Source organism: Hermetia illucens, chromosome 1 (genome assembly GCF_905115235.1).
Source record: "Hermetia illucens chromosome 1, iHerIll2.2.curated.20191125, whole genome shotgun sequence".
In the NCBI taxonomy this organism is placed as follows: domain Eukaryota; kingdom Metazoa; phylum Arthropoda; class Insecta; order Diptera; family Stratiomyidae; genus Hermetia; species Hermetia illucens.
The window spans coordinates 42,953,650-42,967,763 of NC_051849.1; the positions used below are offsets into that span (position 1 = coordinate 42,953,650).

At 37.9% G+C, this 14,114-nt stretch overlaps 1 protein-coding gene across 1 annotated transcript in view; it reads right to left on the reverse strand.

The window, feature by feature from the left end:
- Positions 1-7,366: 7,366 nt before the first annotated feature.
- LOC119646673 overlaps positions 7,367-14,114 on the reverse strand; it is a 44,275-nt gene continuing 37,527 nt past the window's right edge. The window contains exons 6-8 of the mRNA XM_038047203.1: positions 11,817-13,340; positions 11,633-11,745; positions 7,367-11,415 (exon numbers count right to left, since the gene is read on the reverse strand). Of these exons, the coding sequence (XP_037903131.1) occupies positions 11,209-11,415; positions 11,633-11,745; positions 11,817-13,340 (1,844 nt within the window). The 3' untranslated portion in view covers positions 7,367-11,208. The remainder of the gene's footprint in view (positions 11,416-11,632; positions 11,746-11,816; positions 13,341-14,114) is intronic.

Here is a 14,114-nt window from a genome sequence, read left to right on the forward strand (position 1 = left end):
AATTTATAGTTTACTAGCCGACAAAGTTCTAATTAACCCTCAATTCACATTAGAGGTGTTGTTAAAACATTAGACTTGCAGGTACCACTTAAAACTATGTCTAGGTTAATATTTTGTTTAGGAATTGAGGGATTCCTAAGTCCCCCATCCACTTAATGGCAGACCGGACCAGTTGGAAAGCAATGCTTTCGCGGTTGTGGTCCACGGAACCCTCGTTCTTAGGCAAATACGCACGATGCAAAATTTAAGGCCTTGCGGTTTCGTCCAGGGCAGAGGCAACTCGTCAGACGCTGCCTCACCTTTGCCCTGGGAACAGCATGACCGAAGTGGTTACAAGGTGGTATTTGCTCCCTTTTATTAATTCGAAAACACGTCAGGGTCAGAGGTATAGTTCTACCCTCGTAGTTGGCAACGGTCAAATCCAGGTCTTTCTGGTATTCTTGCACTCTGAGTTCCAGAGAAAATATCTACTATTTAAATATTAATCCTAACTCGCAGAATTCATAGAAATTTATAAGATTTTATCTCATTAGAAATGGGCATCATCTAGTATTGATAAACGATTAACAACCTTGGGTTTCAATCAATTTCGCAGTAACATTGTTCAGACTAAGGCAATGAAACAAATATGATTTCACATTTCAAACTTTATTGATATTAACATTTGCAATCAAAAATAACTGAAATTCATATTCATTCCTTCAACAGGAAAATCATAACACTACAAATTATTATTTGGTAACATTATTTAAATTAAAGTGCATAAAAATATATAGCAATTGTTAGCAGACAAATACAAACTATTTGGACGTTGCAAAAATAAGCTAAATAAAGGGTTAAGGTTGAGGACTAGCTCCTTATGTAGACAAGCACTTACTATATTTGTATAAATTTGTGGTTCTTTCAACGAAATAAACAATATAAAAAAGTGGGACATAGAAAATCTTAAATTATTGTCGGTTGTAGAAATATGACAGTGAAAAATATTAAGAATTAAAATTGAACGGATATGGAAGAATGATGATATCAATTAGTAAAAAAAGGTCTTAAATAAGCGGTATAAAAACTGTGTGGATATGATTCAGCACAGAAATCACTTAAAACTAAACTTAACTCTTTGTACTATTTACAAAATTTGCAAAAATCCGTCTTGTTGTCATATTTTAAGTAACATATACAAAGATATAACTTACAAAATGAATTAAACTTATCCTATAGTCCTCTTAATTCTGCCATTCTATGGCAATTTCGTAGTAATAAATTTACAGGCCATCGAGTTGTTAGGACAGAGTCAAACTTATAATACTTCTCTTTGTTGTGATCATTTGGATTAGCTTAAAGGTATAATAGAAATATATTTTAGAAACACTACCGCCTAAAATAAATATAGATACAACGTTTTATCCATTTCACATAGCTAACACCTTAAATTATTGGCAGGTTCAATTATGTCTATGTACACGCTTTTTGATATAAGTAGTTAGTGCTTATCTAGTTGACAGGATTCACAAAATTGGAAAGAAAAGGCAAATATTGATTAAAAGTAAAAATTGTTCAAGTAACATGAAGCGGTCTTTGAGAATGTGAGCTGAATTTTTGACCTGTTGCACCTAGTTATCTACACGAACCAAAAATTATCAAACATTTTAAAGTATAAAGAACAGGCATTAGTATGCAGCTGAATGGGGAAATGCTTTTCCGAAGCTCAAACCTCATGGAAAATGTAGCCATGAAAGAGAATTGGTGAACTTATATTGCTAATCAATTTTTAGAGATAATAGACTAAATACAGTGTCATTTAATGTGGGCCCATCTGGCAACCCTGTAACTTTTGACAGGATTGACTAATGACATACCGCGTATGAAGCTTCATACAGTAAGAAGGCATTGCAAGAACCACGCTCAGGCGCATAATTCGTATCGATTTAAAAATATTTCCGTACAAAATTCAATTGGTGCAAAAATTAAACCCAGCTAATTATTCGAAACGCCTTGATTATGCCAAACGGCCGCCGAAATTGTTCGCAGTGAACCAGACTTTTGGTGAAAAATCAAATCGGTGTTTGTGCGGAAAAGGTCATTGGACCGTTCTTTTTTGAAAATGACGAAGGAGCCTCTGTTACCATCAGTGGCGAGCGTTATCAGGCCATGATTTATGATTTTGTCATACCAATCATCGAAGAAAATGACATGGAAGGCTTCTGGTTTCAGCAGGACGGAGCAACTTACCACACTTCACGCGCTACAATCGATTTTTTGAACCTATTGTTACCCGGAAGGTTGATATCCAAAAATGATGAGTTTCCACGGACACCGAGATCACCAGAGTTGACGCGACCAGACTTTTTTCTGTGGAGACATCTCAAATCCAAGGTATAAATCAACAATCCAAGGACTCTAGCTCAACTCAAAAACAACATTTGACACGAAATAGCCGACATATCGGCTAAAACGATGGAAAACGCTAAAAAAAGGCAAACATTTGAAAATTATCATTTTCAAAAAATCCAAATCCAAATGGCCGGCACTTATCGCAATGGAAGTGGACGTATGGCTAGCTATTAGCGTTCCAAAAACACATAACCAAGCAGCTTGGAAAACGTAAATATCGATGTTTTAAGAGCACAAAATACTAATATCACCAAAAAAGTGTCTCGGTGAACCCCAAAACCAATATAAAACGGGACCTGCCAAGTACGAAGTATTCATCTAAAAGCGGGCAAGACATGAAGCAATAGTCTAAAGTTTTTAATTTGAATACATGTACCATATTTCGGGAACCATTTGACCCCTCCTTTAATGTAAGGCATATGTATCCAAATTAAAAACGTTGGGCTATAAAGGATCTTCCAATCTTTCAATTCTATGGTATTCAGATGCGTAAAAAAACATAGTGCATATTGTATTACTCTTGGGTTAGCTTCAATTTTCCCAGTAAATTAGTTGCGATTTTACTTTCAAACAGCGAACTTCAATAACTTCATATTTAAAATAATGCAAAACAGATTTCGAAAAAATGGATATTAACGAAAATGAGACGAAACGATTCATTGAATCGTTTCGACATCGATGAGACTTTAAAATGGTGGCAACAGAACAAACGTGGTATAGAAATTGCACGATTAATTAGCAGAAATCGAATATTCGTAATGAATTTCATTTCGGATCCAAGTAACAATGGCAAAATAGAAGCTGACCAAAAGCGATAACAGCACGTGAAAAGCGTTGAACTTTGAAGGAGACTTCGTATTCTACTCACCTTGCGAAAGGACAAATGGACAAACGGAATATTCAAAATGTAATTAATGTTTCGCCGCACATTTAGCAAAGAAAATGAAAATGAAAACCGTCGTAAACTGGCGTTGTTATTTCCACGATGTTTGGAAGGAGGAGACAATTTTAAATAAGCGGCAGCATAATGGAGAATCTGCGATATAAACAAAGGAGGACTATATGGAATATCAAATAAAAGGTCCCAATTTCAGAGTCTCCAGCACATAGACTTGACTGAAAATGAGATAGGACTCATTCTGAAAAACTACCCAACCAAAAAAATCCGAAAAAAATCCCGATGGTGCTTTCTAGGCTCCCCCCCCCCCCCCCCCCCATATCTCCCATGCCGATCTCTACTCAAATGAAATAAATAACAGTATATTATTCACCCAAGGATTATAAAATTTTGCAAAAGCATACGAACAAATTACAACGGAAAGCATAATTTTGGAAAGTTTCGAAGCAATCATACTATTACCAATGAAGGTCTAGTAGGTAGAAGTACACTAGGAGCTACATACTAACAAGCTCCGTCACTGATTCTTACTTCTTGTCCTCAGAAGTACAATGGGGCAAGCAGTAAGAATTAGTAAATAAGATGAAAACTGCAGTCTTTAGATACTAGAGTGAAATTTCAAAATACTCTAAAAAACATAAAAACGCCTTCCGAAAAGCCACTAAACATTAATCTATGTACATGGTGAGATCAAAAAGTAGTAGGTCTAACTTTGTGTGGGCGAGACAAAGCCTTTGCAGAGTGAACGCACTGTTTCCTGTGAACAGCTGTTTAGAAGTATCCTCACGGTGGTGCATGCAACAGAATCCCGAGCAGCGCTACAAGGTGAAATTTTGCTATTTGGAAAAACTACCGAAGAAACCTTTGATATGGTAAGGCAGGCGAACAGAGATGTTATGTAGTATGAACTGCTCAAGTGCATTTGAGTGTTCTTCTGGGAGGGGAGGGAGATCGTCGAGGATGACAAGGAACAAGGATGACATCAAGGGTTGCTAAAAATTGTGAGCGAAGTGAAGCAATTTTTGGAGTCTGATCATTTGTTATCAATTCTTCTGGCTTATGAGTAGTTAAGACTTTCCTACGGCAACGTTCAAACCATCAACGCAGAAAATTTGGCAACGAAGAAAATGGACGCCAAATTTGTCCCAAGAACATTGAGTTACGAACGAAAAACGAATTGTTTCCAAATCTCTCAACGTGGTTATCGAAGACAATCAACTCTCCTCGTCCGAAAAAGGCCTGGAAAACCATGCTTTTGGTCTTTTTTAATCATCGTGGTCATTCACAAGGAGTTTCTACCTGCTCCGTCAATTACGAAAACGAGTTAACAGCGTGCGACAAGGCATGGCTCCGCCGGACTTTTGTTCTGTTCTTCGCCTGAAGGGACAACGATTCGATTCCATTGAAGATATCCACTACAACAAGACAACAAGGACTCTTGGCAGTATTCCGATAAATGACATCTAAAAGGCGTTAAACAATTAGCAAACACATAATACCCGATGTGCCGAAGCACAAGGGTGTCATTTTAAAAACTATTGAATCGGAATAACACAATCAGTTCGACTACTTATTGATTACACAATATAAAATTATAATTCCCTTATCTTGCCTTGTGTTTTATCTTTTTTACAGACCTAAAATTCAAGGTTTTAGAAAAGTCTAATTGTTTTGAAGTAGAAATATGTGTTTTATTCTGCGTGTGTTAATTAGAGTAGATAATCGTCTGAAATTTTCGAATATGTAATCTTTTTTCGCACAGGAGATATATATTTCTTGGGACACGAAGAATGTTATTTTCATTATTGCTGCCATTTGAAAAAACATCTCGAAATAGATTATAACACCTGGAACTTGGTGATACTGCAAAGAAACAGAGCCTCAAAAATTTCATGACATTTATTTGAAAATTTTAACCATTCAGAAAATACCGACTTTAGATTGTTTAATTGGTTAGCTGCTTAGCACCTCCAAAATGCCAAACACTGAACTTCAAAATGAGCAATCCAACCAAAAAGTCAATTAACAGCCGTACAACAACAAGGGATATCCCTGACCTGATTTGAATGAGCAAAAGGAAACCACATCCACATCAATCAATCATTATTTGCACTATGTTCGCTCCCCAGCTCTGCCTGTTCTGTTGGTGCCGAAGCATGTACAAGTTGAAGGTTTTAGAGTGACGAATTTCTCCACATGAGGTCGACACCTGTCTGTCAATATTAACCTCAGATTCAACGAACGAAACGAATGGACGACAAATCGATTGTTTCATTTCGTGACGATTAAACATCACCATTTTCGAATAATTTTATTTCATGAACGTGTTTGAAGTTCCCGAGGCACAATGCACTCTAAGTACAGATGTCATCATAGTAAGTGAAATATTCTAATGGGTTTGTGCCTTTTGCAAAGAAAGGAGAGAAAAGAAAATTAGGGTAGATGAAAAAAAACTACAAAATAAGCAAAGTCAACCGAAATTAGTTTAAATCGTCAGTCACGAACATATCCCCCAAAGGTCTAATTGGGCAGGAAATGATTGGAACTATCACAAAGTAGGAAGCTTGGTTTAATGATACAAACTCATACACAACATACAATCATACAATCGATAACCTTGGGCTGACGTTTATAGTATCCTATAACCTGAGTATGTTATGTTTAATCTTTCCGAAATAGCTTGCGTCAACCCTTACTTAGCCTCACTGCTTGTAAAGCTAATAGGACCACTTAGTAGACTACACACTCGCACATTGATAACGGCTCTGAGTGGGGATCAAGCTATCATGGATGTGAACAATCTTAAAATACCAATAGTAACTTTCACGAAAGGAAGCAACTTCCACAAACTTGAGAAGCAAATTAAGAAATTGGCCGATATGCTGCAGGACGTCCCATTCGTTAATCGATGGGGAATGTAACTGAGAACATTAGAGCTATATACAAAGTAACGAAGATTGAATGGTGGGATGAGAAGATCAAGGAAACGATTCGAAAGAATAACTCCTTGCAAACTATTTCCAGATTGAACACCTCTGAAGCGAGGAAACATACCCCGAATAAAGACTCCAATCCGAGATGTAAGCAGGAACGGAGAATACAATTAGGCAAACAAACGTCACAAGCCAGAAAAGAGCGGACCATAAAGAAGTACGCACAAACGTGGCGAATGGCTAAGAAAAGCAAGAGACCGAGACTCCACGCTATTTTGAAAAAAAGACCCTTCTAGAAATGAGGACCTGTTACTTCAACTCAGAGAAACAGGAAAATGAGCTGAGTTTAGAAGGAACATCGACAATGCATGCATGGATGCATACAGATGTTAGAACCCTAGTCTACCGAATTACTAACGAATACAGAGATTTTGATGAAAGTACCAGCAAGGAGGATTCAATTGCGAATCAAGGATGCAACACCCTTGCGGAAAGCGTGCGGAGCATTTGGAAGCCGGAAGGATAAAAATCGGTTGGTTTGCATCTAAGTAACCCCAAACAGGCGATGAAGGCCATATAACGAAAAACCGCGACAAAAAGCCATCGTGTATGTTCTACAAGAAAGAACCAGACAAAACACACAAGCCACATAGCTCTCAGCAATAAATGCCCGATGTTCAGGAGAGTCTTGAATACTATCATCATGGATATAACACAAATTAACCTCCATCACTACGAGGCGGCTCGATCACTGCTCCTGGCACAAACTGTATTAGACGAGAGGGTGGACGCTGTTCCCATTTCCGAGAACAGTGCTTGGATTCATGAATGAAATGTGGGCAGCAAGCGTTGCAAGAAGTCGAAGAGCAAACAGAGGATTTCGTCTGGAATAAAATAAATGGCATCAATTTTCATAGTCGCTATGTAAGATCTATCTAGACAACGTAGCCTCAGACGAACACAATAGACATCCAGTAAGTTTCGGCGGTGATTTCAACACGTGGACGACCTAGTTGGATAACAGGCATAATAACGTCATAGGTAGGTAGGCTCCTCAAAACGTTTGCATTTCTGGAAATAGAACAGCACAGAAGGGCGTAGAATCGCAAATTCGCAGATCCACAAAGGAAGGATTGCGTTTTTGACAAAAATGCGTTCAAGTTAATGTTGAATTCCACTAGAAGGAATCAAGGATCTGGAAAAAATTGCCCAAACAACTAATTTAGGCTGTTGTCTACGCCTGCGCCGCAGCAATGCCAAGGAGAGTACTCAATAGGAGAGGCTGGTGGAACGAACAAATAAGCGAACTCCAGGCAAAATGCCTGCCCGAAGAATCATTCAACGACGGAGAGAAAGCCTGGACTTCCACTGGACTGAACTTCACGTCTAGAGAATTGAGACACGACCTGTAGAAAACGATAAAAGAAAATAAAAGCGAAAGTTCTAAGAACCCCTTTTCAGGAAGCTGTCGTGAACTTTTAGGGCACAGGCTACAGAGTGATGACGACCGCCGAAAATAAAAGGGAAAGCTACCGCAGGTAACTTTCCGATAATGCTGAAATTAAATTAAATTAAATTAAATTAGACCCTGTTCCCACAAAGACCGAACACCATGATTGAAACAATCGCCAATTATGTACAAAGAAAACAGCCATCCGAAAAACCATGCAAAAATGCCTCGGCGAAGCGATGTTCCTTGGAAAAATGGAAAGGGCAACGTTTGATCCCAGAGATTGCTTCTTATATTACCCAATATAGAAATAGAAACCTTCCAGAGAAGCTGGAAACGAAAAAGCTCTATCTGATATGCAGTTTGGATTCAGAATACAATAAAAGCAGTGGTGGTTATCGCTGCGGCTACCATAGAAGGCGAGAGATGACGATTGGAACGCTATGCGGTGGTCACATTGGATGTGAGGAATGCCCTCAACTCGGCAAACTGATCGTGCATCAAAAAGTTACTCATCAGGATGAATACTTCGCGCAATCTGAGAGACAGAGTGAGTAGCTACGACACCGACGAAGGGTTAAATTGCTACCATGTGTCAGCAGGCATCACTCAGGAATCGGTGCTGGGTCCACTCTTGTGAAATATCACGTATAATGGAGTCTTGCATCTGCCTTACCGGAGCGAGTGAATATGGTTGATTTTGCCGGCGATACTGGCGGGGATAACCACCTGGCAAATCACATCCACGAGATCGAGACAGCAGCAAATAACAAGCCCCGGAAGGTCCAAGATGGGGTTGAAACTGACTCGCACACACTGGTCACAAAACGAAAGCCATTATTACTACAACCCAAACGAACCCGGAATACATCGAAATTCGAGTTAAAAACCAGACCATAAGTAGCAAAGAAGCAGTCAAATACCTGCGAGTAATGCTCGATAATCAACTAAGATTTAGGGTACATGTGGAATATGCAGAGAAAAAGTCATCATTGTTACAGGCAACACTCTCGCAAATGTTATCAAATATCGGCAGTCATAGATATGTCAGCAGAGCATTGCTATCTCGCGTCGGTAGCTCGGCTTTGCTTGATGTCGCGGTCATGAAGGATATGTGCCCTGATTGATTAGTGGTGGTTAGTGGCTTTCGAACGATCTCGGAAGGTTTGCTGCCGGTTGACATCTTGGCTAAAGAGCTACCAGGTCTAGACCGAGAAAAGAGCATCATCAATGGCCAAATTTCAGACCCGATGGAATAGCTCAATGGGTGGGTTAAGGGAAAGCCGAATATGTTGAAGTTATACTACAGAAATTTGAAACCAAAATTCAAAATATTTATCAAATTAAAACAAACTAGCAGGCGCCGTATAGATGAGCCTACTAAACGCGAACTTTAAACGCATTTTTCTCAGTTTTTTCAATTGGTGACAAGCACAACTAAAACGCTGTTAAACCGATCGGGCTGAAATTTTTACACATTATTCTACACATCAGTAGTTCTGGTGGGAACTATGATTATGCATTTTCATTAATATTTTTTTATTTTCCGGATTTCGGATATCGCCAAAAAAGATCCTAAAAAAGATTTAAATATAGAGCCTCACATAGAACAAATTACTCATTGCCATGGACGTTGTGACAGGACAGACCACTTTGTAAGAAAAGTCCAAAAAGAGCTCCATATCGCGGAAAGGGAGACGCTAGCGATAGGTACAAAATAATAGCACCATAATTGCTAACCGACCCCGTGAAGTAATATCTAACGACAATTCTGCAGGGTGGATAGTTGAGGTAGTACACAGGTGTGGCTTACTATGTAGGCGTGGATATTCGGTCAACGGCTTCCACAAATGACTTTTGAAAATTCCACATCCATGGCTGACTAAAAAAAAACACGAGACCAATACTTGTAAACGAAGATGCACAGGAGTCATCTGCAAGCTTTCAGGCCAGTTAGGACGGCCCAACGCTGCCGTACCTTTTTTCCACCATAAATTTTGGAGCATTGGGAATTGAATCTCCTGTGTGTAGTCTCTTTGAGTCCTGGGCGAAGCCGTACGTTGAAAAGAAAGTTTTAGAATAAAAAAAATGTCTAAAGCCCATACATAAAAAAATCGAAAGATACTTTCCTTCAGTTTATGCCAACCTATATAAAAGTTGAGAGATTCATATCAAGATTTCTGTAGCGGAATTAACTTGATTAGTGAAGGTTTGGTTCTGAAAAATGTTCTGTACTGGAAAGGTTCATAGAACGCAATTTACCAAAATGCATCCTCATGTTTCAAACTTCTTATAAACTCGATTTATGAAGACGAGAGATGTCGTCAACGACTGGCAGAGATTGTGTAATAACCAGAACAAACATACAACTGAGCCAGTTGATGAGAAGCGTATGCTCCACAATTTCTCTAAAGCTCCCGATGGCAACAAACACAAGACAAGACTGCCGCAGAATAAATAATGGCTATCAAGTTGAAAAGAAGAAAAGATGCCAACTCAATTGAATTCAAGACGGTTATAGAATAGGTAAGTCTTAAGCCAAACCGAATTCGTATACAAAATTGGGATTAACTAACAAGCACGAAGAAGTGTATTCGCTTGAAATAAAGCCAGGAACCCAGGATACTTACTACCGGAATAATAACGAAACTTGGAAATGTTAGCTTTTTTGGTGGCAGACGTCATGAGAGTCACAGCTCGACCAGAACTATTCCATGATTAGATAATAATTAAGAAAACTTTATACAAACGTGAATTAAAAATAAAAACCAACTCGTCCTCTGAGTACCGCTTTTGTATGTTATTGAACAAGTACTTCACGCATGTAGATGCAATCACTGAACGCTGTCTACTCTATTTGACTAGTGAGGGTGGACTTATAGGCTTCGTTATTGATTAAAAAAATTCTTAAGCGTTACTGAAATCAATCTTCAAATATAATAATTGTGCAAATACTTTAAGAATTAACCCGCAAATTCAAAAATCCGTAAACTTAATAACATCTAGAAAAGACGTATATTCACGATAACCTTTAAAACAACCGTATATCTCTGCAAATATAAGGCTTACAATTTGTCCAATACCAAAATATTTAGAACACTTCCGAAAGCCCTTAGAAACTAATTAACTGGGCATAACACGTAAAAATGAACTTACAACCACTCGTGTTTTTATCCTGTTCAAATGCTTTTAGCGCAACCTAATTCAATTTGCAAACATGACTCACTTGATTGCATCGATGCACTCATGTGCTCTCAACGTTTTTTTTTACAATGCACAACCTACTTCTAAAAGTCATCCGATAGCAATGCCTGTATATTTTCACTGTATAAACTAATTATCCTGTCACCTAAAGGCACATGATGTGTTTATTTTATCACTGCTGTAAATAGGTCGAATTCATTCCAAAGCTAGAAGCTATCATGAAAAAAAACTCTTCTAGATTCTAACAACGTAATGAATTCTTTGTGAACTTACCATTAATAATTACACTTTTTGCTTAATCTATTTGTTCTGTTTTCTTTGTGTTTCTAATTCTATAAATTCGGGGTTCCATGGACACGAAACCGATAAAGGCAAGTATAATGAATATTACCATGATTACTCTCTATCCTCAGTTCGACAATATCGAAAAGCTGTTCCAACTTGTTCTTAACTGGAAAATATTGCAAAGCAACACCATTATCAGCATATTCATACTCACCTAATAGCGTTGGCTCCTGGTCACGTTCGTTTTGAAGACCCTGTGAAGAAGGAAAACCAAACATTTTTTTCTCATTTTGTGAAAAAAGGATAAGCAAATTACAATCGAGGGCAATTACGAGTAACTGTGCAAATAATGGGCCCAAATCGTGAAAAAAGGGACTCGAATCAACAAAAATTTGCATAAATATCGCATCAACCCCAGTTAAGGAAAACCTTTTAAACGACTAACAAGTAACTGTAATAAAAATTACTCACCCAAACTGAAAAATTCTTCGGAGCTGAATCGATTCTACCGAAAGGCGTTAGACTTTTAGGAACATGTTCAATAGTGAATCCCGTAACATGAATCATAGTGTTGAGTTTAACCACTGCAAGAAGAAAAATAAACAATTTTATTGCAAGGAGTAAAATAAATTGCCAATTGAATATCATCCCTCACCGAGAAAACCGGGAAATCCTTGAAATGCCCAGCACTCTCCAGGCTGTACTGATGGTGAAATAGCGGTTCGCGGTGTATTTGTTGGATACCACAGAGGAATACCGAAAATCGATATTTGAGCTGATTTTGTTTGATAATTTTCTGTGCATCTAGTCGATAGTACTTGTCCTCCTGCAGACTCCAGTGCATAATCTACTCGTCCCGTTTTATCAGCATCATAAACCGCCAAAACATCCCTAATAATAGCTCTTAACTCTTCATCATCAAACTCAGCCCAATTAATACTACCCTTTTCCGAGGCATGTTCTTTTTCCCGAACTTCTATTATCCGCAAAATTTCAATCTTAACTTTCTCCATAATGTCCTTCATAAAAAGACCCGCAAAACGATTCAATTCCTCTTTAATTTGATCATTTGAATCCTTACTTATTGCCGAAAGACGTTCATTCAGCAAATCTTTCGTAACAAACTTGTTGAGCGCCCATTCCCGTAAATCGATTTCGTCAATGTTTTCACCGTTTTTGTAGCCAAGAATATCAGCTAATACCAATTTGATTTGTCTGTCTATAGTTGAAGACTGTTTGGAATAGATTGCAATGATTTTCGCATCCATTTGTTCAAGGAGATTATCAAATCGACTGGTAGAATTCATCTCCATTTCGTTCAGTTGTGTCAGGAAGCTGTTGTAATTGGTGTACAAAGCATTAATCGATTGACGCAAGTCTTCATCATCCGCCACATTGGAATCTAACTGGGATTTTAATGACACAATCTCATTCTGTAGTCCATCAATTAAAACTTGTTGCTGATGAAGCGTTTCCCGAGGTAATCCTTCTGTGATGCGTTCTTTGATGAATTCATTGAATTTCGATGAACTTAATAGCTTCAGCAGCAATTCATCAGCAGCAATGCGTTCAATTACATTCAAACTCTTATTATGCGCCTCGATATTTTGTTTAATTAGCAAAGTGATTTGGTCCAAATTGTCTTGTGAAAGAGTTACCCCCAATTGAGGACGTTCTCTAGAGGCCAACTGAAGTACCACCAACTCCACGATACGTGATACGTCCTCATCGCTTAATTTATGGAAACCATCCCTCTTACTGTCCGACTGAGCTTGATTCACACTAGCAATCACATTTGCACGAACGCTGTCGCCAATAAGAGCCATAAGTTCCTTGGAAAGTGCGGATTCCCGCTCCACAGACAATTTTCGCTCATTAGCTAATTTCTCGTCTACTAATTTCTGCACATAATTATTGATATGATTAAGTAGTCTATTATATTCATCGTCGCTAAGGGATTTCTTCAAGTCGCTCGTGATGCTTTCGTAGGTACTGTGACTGCGAGAGGACGACGAAGACGATAAAATTTGTGTTGGTAATAAGTTCAAATCGAATTTGAAAACGTCTCCCCAGTTAGATGACAGTAAAATACTATGAAATCCAATTAACGATGCTGGAATTAGATTTTGTGCTCGTAAAACAATCGCTCGACGCTCCTGTTCTTCCATAAAACACCAAGCTGCAATTAATGGAAGAGTATGTGTCATTGTTGTAGTTAAACTTGGCAAAGATATTTTAAGTAACGAATGTATCATGAAATACTGTGAAAGTTGGAATGTCTTATTGTCGAAATGATAACTCAATTTACCCAATAGAATTTCAGTTATTAGAGGAAAGTTCTACTTCTCTTTGGCAATGAAAGTGGGGTTTTCAAAATTATTGTATTTTAATCAGCACTTTGTTGAGTGTTGTAATTTCGTTAAAGGGTAATCAAATATTACGTTGAATATTAAAGACTGTTTCGGCGACAGTGTCGATTGCTTTGCATTCATAGATATGAATTTAGGTCAAGTATACAGGAATTACGTAAAAATTAATTGTGCTATCAAAATATAATATTTTCAGAATACTGTATTCGAACTATAAGAAAAGAACTTAATAAAATTCATTGCAAATAATACTAAATTATCTTTGACTGTTAAATATTTTATACGCACTCCTTCCTAAGCACTTTTGTCTTTGATTTGTGTGTAGCCTGGAATAGTCAATTTCTCGGAAAGCTGTTCTGGCTGATTTTTTTTTTCACCAATTCAACCGTCAATCTTGAAATCCGTTTGATTATTCATTTTAAGTATTGTACTTTGATGATACATCGCAGATAACAACCCTTAGCCCATAGCATACAAATACATATCACAAAAAACCGTACTGATTGAATAGAAACTCCTCTTGTAATGCAAACTACGAATTTTCTTCACTGGCATTTACAGCCGGAAGTTACGTCTCTATGGTT